At 44.5% G+C, this 22,588-nt stretch overlaps 1 protein-coding gene across 1 annotated transcript in view; it reads left to right on the forward strand.

Moving 5' to 3' along the window:
* LOC137320960 (aminopeptidase Q-like) overlaps positions 1–22,588 on the forward strand; it is a 118,764-nt gene that overhangs the window by 40,134 nt on the left and 56,042 nt on the right. Inside the window, exon 6 of the mRNA XM_067982990.1 lies at positions 6,004–6,117. Within this exon, the coding sequence (XP_067839091.1) occupies positions 6,004–6,117 (114 nt within the window). The remainder of the gene's footprint in view (positions 1–6,003; positions 6,118–22,588) is intronic.

Consider the following 22,588-nt stretch of genomic DNA (forward strand, 5'->3'; position numbering starts at 1 on the left):
ACATACCTGGGCAATTTTCCACATTGTCGGGTAGATGCCAGTGTTGTAGCTGTACTGGAACAGTTTGGCTAGAGGCGCGGCTAGTTCTGGAGCACAAGTCTTCGGCACTACAGCCGGGATGTTTTCGGGGCTCATAGCCTTTGCTGTATCCAGTGCACTCAGCCTTTTCTTGATATCACGTGGAGTGAATCGAATTGGGTGAAGACTGGCTTCTGTGATGGTGGGGATATCGGGATGAAGGTCGAGATGGATCATCTGCTCGACACTTCCGGCTGAAGATGGCTGCAAATGCTTCAGCCTTGTCTTTTGCACTTACATGCTGGACTCTGCCATCATTGAGGATGGGGATGTTTACAGAGCCTCCTCCTCCCGTTAGTTGCTGAATTGGATGTGGCAGGACTCCTGAGCTTTGATCTGATCCGTTGGTTGTGGAATCGCTTAGCTCTGTCTATAGCATGTTGCTTCCACTGTTTAGCATGCATGTAGTCCTGAGTTGTAGCTTCACCAGGTTGGCACCTCATTTTTAGGTACACCTGGTGCTGCTCCTGGCATGCTCTTCTACACTCCTCATTGAGCCAGGGTTGATCCCCTGGCTTGTTGGTCATGGTAGAGTGAGGAATATGCTGGGCCATGAGGTTACTGATTGTGGTGGAATACAATTCTGCTGCTGCTGATGGCCCAGTCTAGTACGTTTTTCCCTCGTGTTGGTTCGCTCTCCACCTGCTGCAGGCCCAGTCTGGCAGCTATATCCTTCAGAACTCGGCCAGCTCGGTCAGTAGTGGTGCTACCGAGCCACTCTTGGTGATGGACATTGAAGTACCCCATCCAGAGTACATTCATGTGCCCTTGCTACCCTCAGTGCTTCCTCAAAATGGAGGAGGTTTGATTAATCAGCTGAGGGAGGGCAGTAGGTGGTAATCAGCAGGAGGTTTCCTTGCCCATGTTTGACCTGATGCCATGAGATCCAGATTCAATGTTGAGGACTCCCAGGGCCACGCCCTCCTGACTGTATATCACTGTACTGCCACCTCTGATGGGTCTGTCGGGCTGGTGGGACAGGAATTACCCAGGGATGGTGATGGAAGAGTCTGGGACGTTGGCTGAAAGGTATGATTCTGTGAGTATGGCTATGTCAGGCTATTGCTCGACTAGTCTGTGGGACAGCTCTCCCAATTTTGGCACAAGTCCCCAGATGTTAGTGAGGAGGACTTTGCAGGGTCGACTGGGCTTGGTTTGCCTTTGTCGTGTCCGGTGGACGGTCCGGTTTTATTCTTATGATGACTTTTTTTTGAAGCAAGATTGTGCAACTGAGTGGCTTGCTTGGCCATTTCAGAGGGCAATTAATAATCAACCACATTGCTGTCAGTCTGGAGTCACATATAGGCCAGACCCGGTAAGGATGGCAGGTTTCCTTCCCTCAAGGATATTAGTGAACCAGATAGATTTATTGCAACAATCCAGTAGTTTCATGACCGCCATTACTGATACTAGTTTTTTTTTTAATTGCAGATTTTATTTAATTAATTGAATTTAAATTCCCCAGTTGCCATGATGGGATTTGAACTTGTAACTCCAGATTATTAGTTCAGGCCTACTGGATTATTAGTCCAGTAACGTAACCACTATGCTACCGTACCCGCAGCCGCTCACCAGCAAGGGGGGGGGGGGGGCGATATCACACGAGTGGATGGCACCACGTCAAGGCAGCCTGCAGCTCTTAAAGGCACCCTGCACCTCTTATTTGCAAAATATTAGATACAGGTCCGCACGGATTCTGAACCGAGATTAGACATTGCACACATAAAACACAGATGCAGGTCCCATCCCTATTTTTACAAATGTTTGCGTTATGTTAAAACATTGAATAAAGGTTGCGCACTACTAAATCCCACATCCTCCAATCTGCACGCTAGATCTCACCAATCTGCCGATCTGAATTTGTACCAGGCCTGTGAGAGCGTGCACCAAGGTGGCGCATAACAGGAGGCAGCAAGTGGCAGTGGCTCCATGGAACCTGCTGTCCTCTCTCAGGATGACAGCATTCCTGACCCATCCGCCACCTCACCAGTGCCGTTGCTGTTGCCTGTCAGCTAGCCAGCCCACTCACCATAAAGTGTTGAAATTGTATTATAGGAAGATAGGAAGACAGGAACAGGAGTAGGCCATTTAACCCCTTGAGCCTGTTCCGCCATTCAATGAGACCATGGTTGATCTGTGACCGAACTCCATATGTCCGCCTCAGCCCCATATCACTTAATACCTTTGGTTAACAAAAATCTATCAATGTTAGATTTAAAATTTACAATTGAGCTAGCATCAACTGCCGTTTGCAGAAGAGCGTTCCAAACATCTACCACCCTTTGTGTGTAGAAGCGTTTCCTAACTTCACTCCTGCAAGTCGTGGCTCTAATTTTTAGGCTATGTCCCCTGGTCCTAGTATTTAAGTATAGGAAACCTCCAAGAACAGATACAAATGCATCAACAGCCAGAAGCAATAATTCAGCAACTAACCTGCAAGTCCTGCATGATCCTTTTAAGTAGCACTGGTGGTGGTGGTGGGTGGGGTCCTCCATCCTGTTTACGACCTGTTCAGCTGTGCGAGGTTAAAATAATGCTTTGGCTGGAGCGTTAAGTTCCAAAATCATATATGTCCCTTTAAATCAGCGTTGCACACTGATCTAAGGCATATTCTCCTTACTTTACATGCTGCCGGCCTTCCTTATCTGTACGTGTGCAAACGCCTTTACCGAGATGGTGTCCAGCGCACGTCACGCTAGAAACATGCGCGTGCATTCCGTACGTCATTTTGGGTCCTTAGGAGGCCACGTAGCGCCTACAAAACGGGTGCTACGTGGCCCAATTTATAGCCCAGTGAGTCTTTGTTCATGCTATTACTTCAATTTTCAAAAACAAAGTTGAAGGCAACTAATTACCTCATCTGAGTTTTGTTGACAGAAAAGCTAATTTTTACAGTTGTAAGACATAGATTTTAAATATTAACACCTATGAGAGAAAAAATAACAGAGGCAGGCCAACAGCCAACAGTGTCTTTGCTCAATCTTATTTGATTTCTTTTTTAAAAGCAAGAGGAATTTTGAAAGCAATCAAAGCTTTTTTTGAGGGAAATAGAACAAACAAGAGGGCAGGAAGAAAAAGAGGGAAAAGACAGAGACAGAAACGAAACAGATTGAGGGTGAGGGAGCCTCTGGCCTTTCACCACCCACCCTTGAGGAGAGCAAATGGGAGGGAGTGGATGGGGGGGATGAAGGATGAGGTGAATAAAAGTGGAGCGAGGGGGAAGGAAGATATCGGTGTTGAGCAGGTTATTCAAAGGGGAAGTGTTAGGCGTGGTGATGGGAGTGAGGGTTTGATAGGAAGAGGAGGAAGTGGAAGGGATATGTAATGAAATGTGAATGAGGGGTGAGGGAAGCATGAGTATTTGGTAGGAAGCTGCTAAGTGCCACATTTTCTCTGCAACCCTCCCCTAGACCAGCCTGCAGCTGTTGATGGCTCCTTTCCCTACAACAATGCCATGTCACCCACCAGCTCCCACCTGAAAGAAAATCAGAAAAAGACAGAGAGAATCAGAAGACAACAGAAAAAGAAGGAAAAAGAGTGAGGGAAAGAGAAGCAGAAAAGAAGAAAAAGCAAAAGACTGAAGCAGAAAGGAGAGACAGAGTGGATGATTTCAACTCAGGCTGCCTGGTGGAAATGGTGCAGTATTGGAGTTAAAATCACTGTGCACCACATGCTGCCCCGTCACCATATATATTGGGCCTTCCACTAGGCAGCCAAGGTACTACCTGAATCAGGCAGGAGCGTCGTTATCGAATGTAAATTGGGGTCCTATACCGTACATAGTCAATACTTTGCCCCATTCTGAAGTCGGTCCTGATTGTGGCCTAGAATCATACCTCTCAATATCCTTACTCAGACATTTGGGATACAGACCCTAAAATATTAAACAAATAATCAATTTAAGGAACAACACTTATTTCTACTACAGATAGTTTTATGTATTGTCATAGATTTGGAGATTCAGCAGTGTGAATTATATACAGGTATTTCCCCATTTTAAGAATGGACTTTTCCTGAGACTGCTTTCTTTACAGCCATAGTGCATACCAAAACTCCTGTTACCATTAAACAAAGGTCTCTGCAGCCTCCTATAGGCGAGTTAACTTAACCTAATTTAAAGACTAGTCAATGAATGGTGATGACACCAAGCCAGGTTGTTGTTGTTTTTGTATCTTTACCCTCTTCCCTTGGAGAATAGTGTGACGTACTGGAAGGATTTTCAGGCTGATTAACAACCTGACAAACCATGATGTGAACATTCCTTCCATGGATGTAATCATCTTCATACCAGCTGGTAGGTTGGTTAGTCCGATACAGTGGGAGAGTTTTGTGGGCTCCCACAACCCATACAATGAGGGGGCCTCCCACACCCACTAGACGTGAGAATCCCGCTGAATGTCAACCCAGAATTCAGAACTGGGGCTCCGGTCTCCGATCACCGGAATTGTCTGGAGTGGGGTTCAAACCCTGCACCTTCTGACTCGGGCGGGAATGCTGCCATTAAGCAAAAGGCTCACTCTCTACCAAGCTGGGTGATAAACATAAAGCACGTTGATAGTATGCAAAGAGATTTTGGAGCAAATTATTTGAATGTACTGAGGAATGTCAAGTAGATTTAAATGGGGATAAATGTAGGTCCATGTGCAATGGAAGAGAGAACTTGAAACAAGAACAGACAATGAAGGAATGACCATTAGAAAAAGTAAGGAGGAAAGTGGCATGGGAGTAATTATTGACCAGTCACAGTAAGAATCCACTCTGAGTGAAGTGATTATAAACCACACTGGCCAAGTGCTGAGTTACATCTCTGTGGTATATCCAGTTTTGATAAGCTACCTTCAAAATCATTGTAACATTTAGAGTCTAAGTTATGAAGTGAGACTCACAAAGGTGAATTTGTCATTAGAAAAAGAATGATTGAAGAGGTACATGATCCAGGTTTTTTAAATACTGAAGATGTAAGTAATGTATATTTAAGCAGGCTGTTTTACTTAGATTGTGAGTACAGAAGTAAAGAGCATTAGTACAAAATTAACAAGTTTTAAGCAAGATTAAATTTACCCTCCCCCCACAGAGTGGTGAATTTATGGAACAGACTGCCATCATAACCAGTTAATGCAGTGGTTGTTAACTTCTTTCAAAAAGGATGGATAAATATCTGGTTAGGAATGGGACAGAGGGACTGATATGGAAAAGACGACCAAATAGATTATGGAATACAGTGGCCGCTGAGTTGCTGTGACCATGAAATGTTATTTGTGGAAAGCAGTATTTCCTTCAAGATTAGATAGAAACTCTGGAACTTTACTCAGTCAGGGTAAAATTGTAAAATTTTGAGTAACACTAAAGATTAGGTTCCTATTGAGAAGTGCTGGGAAGATTCTGGCAATATTGCTGCACATTGGAGCATTTCATTACATCACCAATCATGTGCGCTTACAGTGTGCATCAATGCATGCATTTTCTAACATCAGAAATAGCTTTAATAAATACTCTTCTTCCTGGAGAGAAATAATAGGTAAGACCATAGACCATCCCCAGCTAGTATTTCATGTGCTTTTTGTTTTGATAAGAGATCAATGGTCCTCTGGGAGTGACAGCCCATTGACAGTGTAGCACCATGACCGTGCTCACACAGCAAAAATAAGTTAAATGTGATGTTCATATCACCAACAGCAATAAACATTCCTAAAATTTAATTACCACACCTCACCTAAAGGGTCAAGCATGTATCTGTGTGACACCAATAAAAATAGCTGCTAAAATGACATGTTGGTTTGCAATGACATGAAACTCTATTTGCTGTAAACATGCTTAAACATTATCTCCAAATCTACAAGGTAGGGACCTTTGTGTATTATAAAATTCTTGAATTCTGAAACATTTAATTGAAAATGAATTTTGTTTTTCTGTTTCTTTTTGAAGTGGTTTGGAAACCTGGCTACAATGAGGTGGTGGAATGATCTGTGGCTTAAAGAAGGACTTGCATCATACTTCGAAAACTTGGGTGTTTCTTCTATAGAACCTTTAGTGAGAAGGGTAAGAAAATACATCTATTCCCAAATAACAAAATAGTGAAGATTATGTTACTAGACTCTGAAAAGGGCTGCTTAAAGGGGTTGGTTTATTCGCATTCCTGTATGCAAACACTTAATGGGTAACACAATATCACAATGACACTGAATATCTGAAATCACAGTAGGTTTTTGAATAGAAAAGAAAAACTTGCATTTATATTGCCTCTTTCACATCCTCAGGATGTCCTAAAGTGCCTCACTGCCAATGAAGTAGTTTGAAGTGTAGTCACTGTTGTAATGTAGGAAACAAGGCAGCCAATTTTCACACAGCAAGGTCCCACACACAGCAATGAGATGATGACCAGATAATGTGGGTGAAATTGGGCCGTTTAGTGCCCTTTTTTAGGCGCTACGTGGCCAACTAAGCTTTGAAATGGGGTCCAAGATTTGTGTGCACACTTCCAAAGGGAAGTGCGCAGAATGCCATCTTGGTAAAGGGGTTTGAGTGCATACCTAACGACCACCAGCAGCAAGCAGAGAAGGGAGATCATGACGCGAATCAGCATGCAAAGCTGATTTAAATGGACCGTTGCTATTTTGGAACTCCACATTCCATCCAACGCACTTTCTTAACCTTGCACAGCTGAACATGACTTCCCACCAGTGCTATTTAAAGGGATCATGCAGGAGTTAAAGGTTATTTGCTGAATTATTTCTTCAAGCTGCTGGTGCATTTGGACATGTTTTTGGCAGTTTCCTATACTTGGATAAAGTTTCAATAGTCTACGGAGTGTGGCCCGGCTGGCTGACAGTCAAGAGCAAGAGCACTGGAGGTGTGGCAAGAGCAAGAATGCTGTCATCCTGAGCGAGGACGGCAGGTTCATGTTCCATGGAGCCACTGCCACTTGCTGCCTCCTGTTGTGCACCAACTTCTCTTGCAAGAAAGAGGGGAGTGTGTCAGTTAGTGTCCTGTAACGTGTTTGGATGATGTGGCTGTCATGGTTGAATAGCTGCCAGTGTGTGTGAACTGTGAGTTGCCGTATGAGGCTTGCAACAGTGCTGAGTGTGTGAGGGTGAGATAAAGCATTGAATTGAACAGTTGAGTACTGACTGAAAGAAATTGTTGGTAGGTGGATGATGGGGGTGTAGTGAATTGAGCAGTGGATGAGGCTAGTGGTTCAGTTGGTCAGAGATGCCACTTGAAGCTTGAACTCACTCACCTTGACAACTTATTGTAAATCATTGAACTTCTTCCTGAACTGCATCATATTCATGGAGCTATGCTCCTGGAATTTACCTCCTCCCATACTTCCTCCCACTGCCTCATGAACATATGTCTGAGGGGGGCCTCCTGCCCCACTACGGTGACAGGATGTCCCTCCTTCTCTCCACCTCTTCCACCAAGACTTCCAGTGCATCACCAGAGAACCTTTGTGCATGCTCTCTCCCAGGCACAGCCATTCTTCAAAGTATCACTGCACAGATTCAGTTTTTGAAACAACTCCCACCACTTCTTGCAGCCACAATGTACCTCCCCATTAAGAGGTGCGGGCTGCTTTTAAGAAGTATGAGCCACTCGCGATATCGGCGCCCCCTGCTGATGCATGCAGCGCAGATAGTGCTGGCTGCACACAGCAATCATTTAAAACACCAGGCAGCATGAATGTAACGTGCTGCTTGAATCGCTATGAACTGGTGGGGGTTAATCATATACCACACTCCCCGTGCCCGTTTTCAGGGGTTATCCAATTTAACCCCCAATCTGTTTCAGTGATGTTGGGTGAGGGATAAATATTGGCCAAGACACCAGGGAGAACTTCCCTGCTCTTCTTTGAAATAGTGCTGGGGATCTTTTAAATCCACCTGAGAGGGCAGACAGGGCCTCGGTTTAATGTCTCATCTGAAAGAAGGACTGTTGATTTAAAGTTATACCAGACCCACTCTGTTTAATATCTAAACCAATATATTTAAAAGCCCCACAGGCCTGACTCCCAATTTTAGATTCTACTTTAATCTTATTAATGACGAATTTCTTAAATCCCACAGTACCACCCCAGAAGAAATCATCAACATGCATCATGAAGATGCCTGAAAGTTGTCCTTTCTGATACCAATAAAACATTGTGGGATCTGATGTTAGTTGAACACAACCTATTTTCAGCAAAACAGATCTCACCGAAAAATACCATACCCTGGAAACATCATTCAGGCCATCGACACATTTGTTTAGTTTCCGTAGTTTTCCTTCCGTATCTGTTGCCTCTTTAGGCAGTTTCAGATACACTTCTCTCTGAAAAGTATTGTGTTGCAGAAATGCGGCTTTTATGTCAGTTGACCTACACTCCCATGAATATGTTGCCAGAAGAGCCAAAAAGATTTTTAAGATTATCTTTCCAGCAGTGGGAGAATCCACTCGAACATCTGTATCACCCAGTTTCTCTTCAAAACCCCTGGCTACCAACCTCACTTTAGCCGTATAAGTCCCATCTGCAAGGACTTTTTCAGTACAATCTATGCGACAAAGTTGGTTGACCCTTATCTGTTACCTCAGAATAAATTCCAAATTCTTTCCAATGATCTAACTCCCTTTGCTTTGCCTCTCTTACTTGATTATCCTCAAGTTTATTGGCAGCCACCAAAACTTCACGATCATGAGGACTTCTGCTTCTATTTCTGTTACGTGACTGTTCTGTGGTCTTTGTTTCATTATCTGACCCAGTCAAGCTACGTCTTCTACTTCAACTTCGATGACTGTAGCAACTACTACTGCAGGATCTCCCTCGTTCATCTCTGCTTCAAGGGTAGTAATCTCCGGATTACTCCCAGTGCCACATGCTAGTATGTATAGAAATAGGAGGATAAAGCAGATGAATGTGTGGCTAGAGAGATATTGCAGGAGGGAGGGCTTTAGATTCCTGTGGCACAGGGACCGGTTCTGGGGGAGGTGGGACCTGTACAAGCCGGACGGGTTGCACCTCAACAGGGCCAGGACCAATATCCTTGCACGGAGGTTTGCTAGTGATGTTGGGGAGGGTTTAAACTAATTTGGCATGGGGATGAGAACCTGAGAGGAGATTCAGAAGGGAGAGTAACAAAGATGGAAGTGGGAGGCAGAAAAGTAGTAAGTGAAATTGGAAGGCAGTGGAAACAAAGGCCAGCAGCAAATAAGGTCAAAATAAGGCCTGCGATTGTCATATCAGGAGAGATTGAGTAGACTAGGCCTGTATTCTCTGGAGTTTAGAAGAATGAGAGGTGATTTCATTGAAACATACAAAATTCTTATAGGGCTCGACAGGGCAGATGCAGGGAGGATGTTTCCCCTGGCTGGGGAATCTAGAACCAGGGATCACAGTCTCAGAATAAGGGGTAGGCCATTTAAGACTCAGATGTGGAGAAATTTCTTCATTCAGAGGGTTGTGAATCTTTGGAATTCTCTACCCCAGAGGGCTGTGGAGGCTCAGTCATTGAGTACATTCAAAACAGAGATCAATAGATTTCTAGATATTAAAGACATCAAGGGATACGGGGATGGTGCAACAAAATGCCGTTAGGTAGAAAATCAGCCACAATCTTGTTGAATGGCGGAGCAGGCTCGAGGGGCCTGATGGACTACTCCTGCTCCTATTTCTTATGTTCTTATGTTTTCTGACGTGAGTTTCACTTCCAGACTCCCTATCACTATTTGTACTTCGTTTTCATACTTTCCACTCTTTTACCCATTCTGCCAGTCCATGGACCTCACTTCCTGGCCATCATCCTGATCATTCAACCAATATTTAAACCTACCAGTAGCTTTGCTTCCATGTTACAAGATTGTTGCATCCCTCCATTCATTAGTCTTTTCTGTCACCCATGTACCCACTTTGGGTAATTGTTCTGTGGATGTGATAGCTCTGTCATGTGTTTCTTGATCACTGACATTATCACTGTCCAGCCCTTGATCTACCTCAGTCTGTTCCTCATGAACCTCATCAAAAAAAATCATGAATATCTGAGGCACACGGTGCCTCGTTTACTTCTACCAACTGCTCAGAGTCTGAGATTTTATAATTAATTCCAATTAATCATGAGGAATGAACCTTAACACTTTGAGTGCCATGTTGGACAAGTACTGACTTAGCATCATGATCTATCACCTTACCAGGGTCTTTCCATCCACTATGACCCTCTCTTTTATAGTATACCATGTCTCCTGAATTGAACTCTGTGTCTATTACGATGCCTCAGTGTTCTACGAATTTTCTCTGATACCTCAGCGTTGATAAAAGCCTGTCTCCCTGAATACATAGCATTTAAATACTCAGAATCAATGGCACTAATTGTAGTACCTTCTAGAGCAGGAGGATTATCAGAAAGAATAAAAGGTAATTTGGGATCGTGCCCATAGACCAGTTGGTAAGGATTATATCCTCCAAACAACTGAAGAGAATTCTATGCGTGAGCTGCCCATGCTAGGGCAGTTGACAATTTAGACTCTGTTCGATCAGCCAAAATTTTATGCACCACGTTATCAATCACAGTATGATTTATTTCACAAAACCTTTCAGCTTTCAGCTGCTGTATCCATGACAATTATATTCATATTCTCACACATATCTCTGAACTCAGCGTCAGTGAATTCACCTCCATTATCAGTCAAAGACTTTACTGGTGTCCCAAGTCCAGTCCCTATTCATTTTTCCATAATTTTATCTAGAATAACCTTCTTCTCCTTACTATATATTAGTGTAGAAAATACTAAATCTTGTAGCCAGGTCAATAAAATGTAAGATGAAAAGATTTCTGTCTTTGTCCTATGCCTTTAGATCTATGGCAACTACCTCATTGAAGTCACGAGCTAATGGAACACTTACAAAAGGCACGGGGGTGTCAGTCTCTACTTTGTATAGATTTCACAGTTCACACTAATCTCTTCTATTAGACTCGTTGACTCCTCTTCAAATACACCTGCATTTTTTAGCAGGATTTTTAAATGTTGACAGGTAAGGTGGGCAAATTGTCTATGTAACTTAAAGACAATTTGTTTTTTTTCTCTCTTATCCTTATCACCTGATGCCATTAATACTTGCCTAACACACTGATGAGGAACATCAGGTTTTATTAAGGGGATACAATAATGCCCTGACTGGGTAAACTGTAGATCAACCGATTTCCCAAAAATGATTGCCTCATCGTGATTCCATGTCAAGATTCATTTTTGCCTTTTTCATGGAAGGTTTACCCAAAAGCATAGGTATCTCACTAGAGACTACATCTGTACTTATAAAATGGCTTATTCCAGCTATCTTACAGGGAATTACCACTCTCTTGAGTGACCTCAAGTTGTTGTCATCTCCAAACCGAAAACATGTAGAACGTTTATATTCCTTAAACTTGCGTCGATCCTCACTACTTAGTGAATCAAGATAACATTTTAACCAATCTACGCCGCATACAGTTGAAGTACATGCACTATCTAACACCGCAATTAAAGAAGTCTACGACTAATACATTCATCACAGGATTAAAACTCCTTGTGACCAGTATAATCTGTTCAGATTCATCATTATCTTCATCCTCTTCCTCAGAACTACTTTCTTCATGCGCCATTTCAAAGACTCTGCATCTTCGCTTTGGACAATTCGCCTCAAAATGATACTTAGAGTCACATCTAAAGCATCTACTGATACTTCCTTGGGCATTCCTGGGGTTCATTCACCCTGTTCCAATTTTTTCTTCTGTTGATATAACGGATTTGCCGTACCTGCTTTCATCACTAATCTGGCTGTCTTTTATTCTTCCGCCATATTGCCGCCTGGGTCCTTTCTCTTGGAAGTTTTGAAACCTGGTCTGGCACCTGCATTCAGTATCTTCAAAACCTGGTAACCATAGAATCTTCGATTCTTTGTGTCACGTCGGAAGGCTCCAGTTGTTCCATGAAGGCTGAAGGGAATGATTGTGTCCCCAGTAATTTTTTTTAAGGCAGCAGACATTTGATCCAACAGAGTCTCCTTTTCTGAGAATTGGATGCCAGTTAGGACCAGTTGCCTGTCCATATGAGACACCTCAGCACAATCTAGTGCAAGAATTTGACTCACGTTACTTTTAAGGTTGCAACAGGCAAAAATCGACAGTAAGACCAATTTGTTCAAAACAGCTTAGAAAGATTTATTAAACACATGCACCCGTATAGTTTAACAAACAAGACAGTAATGTACAGGTATTATACAGGCTTTACTTCCCGTTTTTCCCTTGGACAACGGAGCGTGCTGACTCGGGATCCTTAACTTCTTTTTCTTGTTCCTGTTCCTGTTCTGGCTTTGAGGGAACCTCCTCACATTCTTCCTGGCTTGTTGTCCTTCTCCACCATGTGATCTGAACTTGGCATCCCTCTCTTAGACCTTTTTGGGTGCACGGCCACCTCATGCACAATCCCTTTGGGCTCAGCGATTGGGCCTCAGCTGCATGGCCATCTTTCAAATGGTTCCTTTGCTCATGTACAGGCCTTGGCCTATAGTGTCCCTTTTGTTAAGTACCTCGATTAGCTGGTGCCGGGCCATGATTAGATTAATCTGCAGTCTGGCACCCCTTAAGCACTCAGGTGTGTGCTCGTTGTGTCTCTTCCAGTTCAATTGTAAACAATTTTACAACACCAAGTTATAGTCCAGCAATTTTATTTTAAATTCACAAGCTTTCGGAGGCTACCTCCTTCCTCAGGTGAACGATGTGGAAATGAAGTCCTCGAAATGAAGTCGCATTTATAATTCACAGAACAATGCTTGGTGATAACAGACAGTTTTTTCAACTGCCCGTTGCCAAGGCAATCAGTGTGCAGACAGACAGGTGTTACCTGCCAGGTCTCAGAATATACAAATCACCAAAAAAAACAACAAACAAAAAAAAAACAGAGATAGAGAGGTAGAAACATAGAAAAGACAGCAACTGACCCGTTATATTAAAAACAGATAACATTTGTTCGCTGGTGGGGTAACGTGTAGCGTGACATGAACCCAAGATCCCGGTTGAGGCCGTCCTCATGGGTGCGGAACTTGGCTATCAATTTCTGCTCGACGATTTTGCGTTGTCGTGTGTCTCGAAGGCCGCCTTGGAGTACGCTTACCCGAAGGTCGGTGGCTGAATGTCCTTGACTGCTGAAGTGTTCCCCGACTGGGAGGGAACCCTCCTGTTTGGCGATTGTTGCGCGGTGTCCGTTCATCCGTTGTCGCAGTGTCTGCATGGTCTCGCCAATGTACCATGCTCTGGGGCATCCTTTCCTGCAACGTATGAGGTAGACAACGTTGGCCGAGTCACAGGAGTATGAACCATGCACCTGGTGGGTGGTGTCCTCTCGTGTGATGGTGGTATCTGTGTCGATGATCTGGCTTGTCTTGCAGAGGTTACCGCGGCAGGGTTGTGTGGTGTCGTGGACGCTGTTCTCTTGAAAGCTAGGTAATTTGCTGCGAACGATGGTCTGTTTGAGGTTGGGTGGCTGTTTAAAGGTGAGTAGTGGAGGTGTGGGGATGGCCATAGCGAGGTGTTCGTCGTCATTGATGACATGTTGAAGGCTGCAGAGAACATGGCGTAGTTTCTCCGCTCCGGGGAAGTACTGGACGACAAAGGGTACTCTGTTGGTTGCGTCCCGTGTTAGTCTCCTGAGGAGGTCTATGCGATTTTTTGCTGTGGCCCGTCGGAACTGTCGATTGATGAGTCGAGCGTCATATCCCGTTCTTACTAGGGCGTCTTTCAGCGTCTGTAGGTGTCCATCGCGTTCCTCCTCGTCTGAGCAGACCCTGTGTATTCGCAGGGCCTGTCCATAGGGGATGGCCTCTTTGACGTGGTTAGGGTGGAAGCTGGAAAAGTGGAGCATCGTGAGGTTGTCCGTGAGCTTGCGGTAGAGTGAGGTGCTGAGGTGCCCGTCTTTGATGGAGATTCGTGTGTCCAAGAAAGAAACTGATTCTGAGGAGTAGTCCATGGTGAGCTTGATGGTGGGATGGAACTTGTTGATGTTATCGTGTAGTCTCTTCAGTGATTCTTCGCCGTGGGTCCATAGAAAGAAAATGTCGTCGATGTATCTGGTGTATAGTGTTGGTTGGAGGTCTTGTGCAGTGAAGAAGTCCTGCTCGAACTTGTGCATGAAAATGTTGGCGTATTGGGGTGCGAATTTGGTCCCCATGGCTGTTCCGTGTGTTTGGGTAAAGAACTGGTTATCGAAGGTGAAGACATTGTGATCCAGGATGAAGCGGATGAGTTGTAGGATGGCGTCCGGAGATTGGCTGTTGTTGGTGTTGAGTATTGATGCTGTCGCAGCGATGCCGTCATCGTGGGGGATACTGGTGTAGAGTGCCGAGACGTCCATCGTGGTGAGAAGTGTTCCTGGTTCAACTGGTCCGTGGGTACTGAGTTTTTGTAGGAAGTCTGTAGTGTCGCGACAGAAGCTGGGGGTTCCCTGTACGATGGGTTTCAGGATGCCCTCGATGTATCCAGAGAGGTTCTCACACAGGGTTCCGTTGCCTGATACGATAGGACGTCCGGGTGTGTTGGCTTTGTGTATCTTTGGGAGGCAGTAGAAGTCTCCCACGCGGGGAATACGTGGGATGAGAGTGCGTAGGATGCTTTGAAGGTCTGGATCGAAGGTCTTGATCAGTTTGTTGAGCTGTGGGTGTGACGGGCACCTCAGCACCTCACTCTACCGCAAGCCCACGGACAACCTCACGATGCTCCACTTTTCCAGCTTCCACCCTAACCACGTCAAAGAGGCCATCCCCTATGGACAGGCCCTGCGAATACACAGGGTCTGCTCAGACGAGGAGGAACGCGATGGACGCCTACAGACGCTGAAAGACGCCCTAGTAAGAACGGGATATGACGCTCGACTCATCGATCGACAGTTCCGACGGGCCACAGCAAAAAATCGCATAGACCTCCTCAGGAGACTAACACGGGACGCAACCAACAGAGTACCCTTTGTCATCCAGTACTTCCCCGGAGCGGAGAAACTACGCCATGTTCTCCGCAGCCTTCAACATGTCATCAATGACGACGAACACCTCGCTATGGCCATCCCCACACCTCCACTACTCGCCTTTAAACAGCCACCCAACCTCAAACAGACCATCGTTCGCAGCAAATTACCTAGCTTTCAAGAGAACAGCGTCCACGACACCACACAACCCTGCCGCGGTAACCTCTGCAAGACATGCCAGATCATCGACACAGATACCACCATCACACGAGAGGACACCACCCACCAGGTGCATGGTTCATACTCCTGTGACTCGGCCAACGTTGTCTACCTCATACGTTGCAGGAAAGGATGCCCCAGAGCATGGTACATTGGCGAGACCATGCAGACACTGCGACAACGGATGAACGGACACCGCGCAACAATCGCCAAACAGGAGGGTTCCCTCCCAGTCGGGGAACACTTCAGCAGTCAAGGACATTCAGCCACCGACCTTCAGGTAAGCGTACTCCAAGGCGGCCTTCGAGACACACGACAACGCAAAATCGTCGAGCAGAAATTGATAGCCAAGTTCCGCACCCATGAGGACGGCCTCAACCGGGATCTTGGGTTCATGTCATGCTACACGTTACCCCACCAGCGAACAAATGTTATCTGTTTTTAATATAACGGGTCAGTTGCTGTCTTTTCTATGTTTCTACCTCTCTATCTCTGTTTTTTTTTTGTTTGTTGTTTTTTTTGGTGATTTGTATATTCTGAGACCTGGCAGGTAACACCTGTCTGTCTGCACACTGATTGCCTTGGCAACGGGCAGTTGAAAAAACTGTCTGTTATCACCAAGCATTGTTCTGTGAATTATAAATGCGACTTCATTTCGAGGACTTCATTTCCACATCGTTCACCTGAGGAAGGAGGTAGCCTCCGAAAGCTTGTGAATTTAAAATAAAATTGCTGGACTATAACTTGGTGTTGTAAAATTGTTTACAATTGTCAACCCCAGTCCATCACCGGCATCTCCACATCATGTCTTCCAGTTCAAGCCATGCTTCAATCACTTTGGCTATGTCACTTCCTTGCCGAGTTCGGCAGGGCAGTCTCGTCAGACTCCGCCCATTCAGGGAAAAGACAGAGAAGTTCTTACTGTGGGTTTTTTTAAAACAGCAGGATTTCAAGCAGCTTCGGCCACCACTACCACCATAATCTGAGCCAGCAGGGCCATCCGACGCCTGTACAAGCCCCCAGAGTCCCAGGAGGGGAGAGAGATCATGTACATCTTTATTATTTTAACAACACAGTAATTCTTATTTTCGTAACAGGCTTTCCGCGTTATTTTTCCGACACTAGTAATTTAAACGCTAGTACCAATCCAGGGATTCCCAATTTGAACTTTGTCAACCCTTGTCCAATTTGTTAAAGTCCATGATATACTCTTCCAATGAATGACCGTCCATTTTCCAAAATCTATCAAATGCTGATCCGACCTCATAGGCACTTAACAGGTCATCTTTCTCGTAGATTTGATCCAGAAATTCTATTAGAAAGGTGAAACCTTCATCATTATCCAAAAGATCTGCATCCATCTCAGAAAATACTTCACTTCTGATTTTACTTCGCTCAGGAAGCGACAACGTAAAGGCCATGCCTTGTTTTCTCTTTGGTGGAGTAATAACCCGTGTCCACATATCAACTTCATTCTTCCACTGGTCATATGGTTCAAACTCCGAGAACATCAGAGTGAAATCTTACCTCAACGACTTAAACTTGCTTACTTCCATTTTCCACAATGGTCACTAGGCTTTCAAGTTTTTCTTTAAATGTCCAAAAAAAAATCGTAGTTTCCAACCTCCACCTTTAGGCAACCATTCTCTGCTACCATGTTATAAATTGGATAGCCAGGTAGTGAAGGATAGAATACTAGAGCCTGGTCTTAAACTACTGCAGTTATACAGGGTCTTGGTGAGACCACACCTGGAGTATTGTGTGCAGTTTTGGTCTCCTTACCTAAGAAAGGATATACTTGCAATAGAGGGAGTGCAGCGAAGGTTCACCGGACAGATTCCTGGGATGGCAGGACTGTCGTATGAGGAGAGATTGGGTCGACTCTGCCTGTATTCACTAGAGTTTAGAAGATTGAGAGGGGATCTCATTGAAACATATAAAATTCTGACAGGGCTGGACAGACTGGATGCAGGGAGGATGTTTCCCCTGGCTGGGGGGGTCCAGAATGAGGGGTCACAGTCTCAGTCACAGAGTAGGACATTTAGGACTGAGGTGAGGAGAAATTTCTTCACTCAGAGGGTGGTGAACCTGTGGAATTCCCTAACTCAGAAGGCTGTGGAGGCCAAGTCACTGAAAATATTTAAGAAGGGGATGGATAGATTTCTAGACACAGAAGGCATCAAGGAGTACAGGGAGAGAGCAGGAATATGGTATTAAGATAGAGGATCAGCCACGATTATATTGAATGGCGGAGCAGGCTCGAAGGGCCGAATGGCCTACTCCTCTTATTTTCCATGTTTCTATGTCGTCAGTTGTTTCTACGCCTTTATTCACGCCGCTCAACATTACGCACCCTCCTAAAAATGGATACAAGAGTCCCGAATTGATACCCGCCACCGGAATACAATTAACACTAATTGATATAAATCACATGGATATAATTAACAATAGGTACAGAAATACGGGTACAGGAATGGTAGCTGAGGACTTGAGGATAGTGAACATTATTCTGATGTTCAAAAAAAAGAGTGAGACTACAGATCAGTTAGTGGAGAAAACGCTTGAGAGCATTTTATGTGATTGAGGGTTAAATGATAAGTCAGGTAGAGATGATCAGATGCTATATGGAACATGATGGTTCCTCAGTTTATGGGACCGTACAAATGCCTTGCGAAGATTGAGGTGAGGTTAGATATTCCGGAGTTGGAGGCAGTGTGAAGTTTTCCAGGATCTTTTCTCAAGTGCATTGGCATATTCAGCATGCAATTTTAAGTGAATAAATGTGTGCAACATGAAACATCTGTATGCAATATGTGGGGGTTTAACATTAAAGTTACAAAAGTTCATTGTATTTAGCTAATAACCATTCTTGGAAAGTTTCCCTTCAATGTGAAGCTGTTATCAACAAGCTAAAGAAATTCAAAAATGCATCTTGAGTTGATTAGAAATTGCAACAAGTGACCTTAGCATTGTAGAGAACATAAGAACATAAGAAATAGGAGCAGGATTAGGCCAATCGGCCCCTCGAGCCTACTCCGCCATTCAATAAGATCATGGCTGATCTGATCCTAACGTCAAATCTAAATTCATGTCCAATTTCCTGCCCGCTCCCCGTAACCCCTAATTCCCTTTACTTCTAGGAAACTGTCTATTTCTGTTTTAAATTTATTTAATGATGTAGCTTCCACAGCTTCCTCGGGCAGCAAATTCCACAGACCTACTACCCTCTGAGTGAAGAAGTTTCTCCTCATCTCAGTTTTGAAAGAGCAGCCCCTTATTCTAAGATTATGCCCCCTAGTTCTAGTTTAACCCATCCTAGGGAACATCCTTACCGCATCCACCCAATCAAGCCCCTTCACAATCTTATATGTTTCAATAAGATCGCCTCTCATTCTTCTGAACTCCAATGAGTAGAGTCCCAATCTACTCAACCTCTCCTCATATGTCCACCCCCTCATCCCCGGGATTAACCGAGTGAACCTTCTTTGTACTGCCTCGAGAGCAAGTATGTCTTTTCTTAAGTATGGACACCAAAACTGTATGCAGTATTCCAGGTGCGGTCTCACCAATACCTTATATAACTGCAGCAATACCTCCCTGTTTTTATATTCTATCCCCCTCGCAATAAAAGCCAACATTCCGTTGGCCTTCTTGATCACCTGCTGCACCTGCATACTAACTTTTTGATTTTCTTGCACTAGGACCCCCAGATCCCTTTGTACTGCAGTACTTTCCAGTTTCTCGCCATTAAGATAATAACTTGCTCTCTAATTTTTCCTGCCAAAGTGCATAACCTCACATTTTCCAATATTGTATTGCATCTGCCAAATCTCCGCCCACTCACCCAGCCTGTCTATATCCCCTTGTAGGTTTTTTATGTCCTCCTCACTCTCTACTTTCCCTCCCATCTTTGTATCATCTGCAAACTTTGATATGTTACACTCGGTCCCCTCCTCCAAATCATTAATATAGATTGTAAAGAGTTGGGGACCCAGCACCGACCCCTGCGGAACACCACTGGCTACTGGTTGCCAGTCCGAAAATGAAGCATTTATCCCAACTCTCTGCTTCCTGTTAGATAACCAATCCTCCACCCATGCCAGAATATTACCCCCAATCCAGTGATTCTTTATTTTGAGCAATAATCTTTTATGTGGCACCTTGTCGAATGCCTTCTGGAAGTCTAAATACACTACGTCCACTGGTTCCCCTTTATCCACCCTGTACGTTATGTCATAGAATAATAAAATCATAGAAGTTTACAACATGGAAACAGGCCCTTCGGCCGAACATGTCCATGTCGCCCAATTTATACCACTAAGCTAGTCCCAATTACCTGCACTTGGCCCATATCCCTCTATACCCATCTTACCCATGTAACTGTTCAAATGCTTTTTAAAAGACAAAATTGTACCCGCCTCTACTACTGCCTCTGGCAGCTCGTTCCAGACACTCACCACCCTTTGAGTGAAAAAAATGCCCCTCTGGACCCTTTTGTATCTCTCCCCTCTCACCTTAAATCTATGCCCCTCGTTATAGACTCCCCTACCTTTGGGAAAAGATTTTTACTATCTACCTTATCTATGCCCCTCATTATTTTATAGACTTCTTTAAGATCCCCCCTAAACCTCCTACTCTCCAGGGAAAAAAGTCTCAGTCTATCCAACCTCTCCCTATAAGTCAAACCATCAAGTCCCGGTAGCATCCTAGTAAATCTTTTCTGCACTCTTTCTAGTTTAATAATATCCTTTCTATAATAGGGTGACCAGAACTGTACAAGTATTCCAAGTGTGGCCTTACTAATGTCTTGTACAACTTCAACAAGACATCCCAACTCCTGTATTCAATGTTCTGACCAATGAAACCAAGCATGCTGAATGCCTTCTTCACCACCCTATCCACCTGTGACTCCACTTTCAAGGAGCTATGAACCTGTGCTCCCAGATCTCGGTTCTATAACTCTCCCCAACGCCCTACCATTAACAGAGTAGGTCCTGGCCCGATTTGATCTACCAAAATGCATCACCTCACATTTATCTAAATTAAACTCCATCTGCCATTAATCAGCCCACTGGCCCAATTTATCAAGATCCTGTTGCAATCCTAGATAACCTTCTTCACTGTCCACAACGCCACCAATCTTGGTATAATCTGCAAACTTACTAACCATGCCTCCTAAATTCTCATCCAAATCATTAATATAAATAACAAATAACAGCGGACCCAGCACCGATCCCTGAGGCACACCGCTGCTCACAGGCCTCCAGTTTGAAAAACAACCCTCTACAACCACCCTCTGTCTTCTGCCGTCAATCCAATTTTGTATCCAATTAGCTACCTCACTTTGGATCCCGTGAGATCTAACCTTATGTAACAACCTACCATGCGGTACCTTGTTAAAGGCTTTGCTAAAGTCCATGTAGATCACGTCTACTGCACAGCCCTCATCTATCTTCTTGGTTACCCCTTCAAAAAACTCAATCAAATTTGTGAGACATGATTTTCCTCTCATAAAACCATGCTGACTGTTCCTAATCAGTCCCTGCCTCTCCAAATGCCTGCAGATCCTGTCTCTCAGAATACACTCTAACAACTTACCCACTACAGATGTCAGGCTCACCGGTCTGTAGTTCCCAAGCTTTTCCCTGCCGCCCTTCTTAAACAAAGGCACAACATTTGCTACCCTCCAATCTTCAGGCACCTCACCTGTAGCTGTCGATGATTCAAATATCTCTGCTAGGGGACCCGCAATTTCCTCCCTAACCTCCCATAACGTCCTGGGATACATTTCATCAGGCCCCGGAGATTTATCTACCTTGATGCGCGTTAAGACTTCCAGCACCTCCCTCTCTGTAATATGTACACTCCTCAAGACATCACTATTTATTTCCCCAAGTTCCCGAACATCCATGCCTTTCTCAACCGTAAATACCGATGCGAAATAGTCATTTAGGATCTCACCCATCTCTAGTGGTTCCGCACATAGATGACCTTGTTGATCCTTAAGTGGCCCTACTCTCTCCCTAATTACTCTTTTGCCCTTTATGTATTTGTAGAAGCTCTTTGGATTCTCCTTTGCCTTATCTGCCAAAGCAATCTCATATCCCCTTTTTGCCCTCCTGATTTCTCTCTTAATTCTACTCCGGCAATCTCTATACTCTTCAAGGGATCCACTTGATCCCAAGTGCCTATGCATGTCATATGCCTCCTTCTTCTTTCTGACTAGGGCCTCAATCTCCCGAGTCATCCAAGGTTCCCTACTTCTACCAGCCTTGCCCTTCACTTTATAAGGAATGTGCTTTCCCTGAACCCAGGTTAACACACTTTTGAAGGCCTCCCACTTACCAGACGTCCCTTTGCCTGCCAACAGACTCTCCCAATCAACTTCTGAAAGTTCCTGTCTAATACCATCAAAATTGGCCTTTCCCCAATTTAGAATTTTAACTTCTGGGCCAGACCTATCATTCTCCATAGCTATCCTAAAACTAATGGAATTATGATCACTGGTCCCAAAGTGATCCCTCACTAACACTTCTGTCACCTGCCCTTCCTTATTTCCCAAGAGGAGGTCAAGTTTTGCCCCCTCCTGAATACACTCAACAAATTTCTCTCCATCCAAGCCCCACTGCTATGGTTGTCCCAGTCAATGTTGGGAAAGTTAAAGTCCCCTACTATTACCACCCTATTTTTCTTGCAGCTGTCTGTAATCTCCTTACATATTTGCTCCTCAATTTCCCGTTGACTATTTGGGGGTCTGTAGTACAATCCTATCAACGTGATCTCTCCCTTCTTATTTTTCAGTTCTACCCATATGGACTCCGTGGGCGAACCCTCGGATATATCCTCTCTCACTACTGCCGTGATGTTCTCCCTAATCAAGAACGCAACTCCTCCTCCTCTCTTACCTCTTGCTCTATCTTTCCTATAGCATCTGTACCCTGGAACATTGAGCTGCCAGTCCTGCCCCTCCCTTAGCCATGTTTCAGTAATAGCTATAACATCCCAGTCCCATGTGCCCATCCATGCCCTGAGTTCATCTGCCTTGCCCATCAGACTTCTTGCATTGAAATAAATGCAGTTTAATCTAGACTTCCCTTGGTCTTTGCCCTGCTTTCTCAGACCATCTGTCCGGTCATGTTTTGTACACTCTCCCTTACTGCCTTTTGTTTCTGTCACCACTTTACTTCCCACTGACTTCCTGCATTGGTTCCCATCCCCCTGCCACTTTAGTTTAAACCCTCCCCAACAGCACTAGCAAACACTCCCCCTAGGACATTGGTTGCAGTCCTGCCCAGATGCAGACCGTCCAATTTGTACTGGTCCCACCTCCCCC

Source organism: Heptranchias perlo, chromosome 4, assembly GCF_035084215.1.
Source record: "Heptranchias perlo isolate sHepPer1 chromosome 4, sHepPer1.hap1, whole genome shotgun sequence".
NCBI classification, from domain to species: Eukaryota; Metazoa; Chordata; class Chondrichthyes; order Hexanchiformes; family Hexanchidae; genus Heptranchias; species Heptranchias perlo.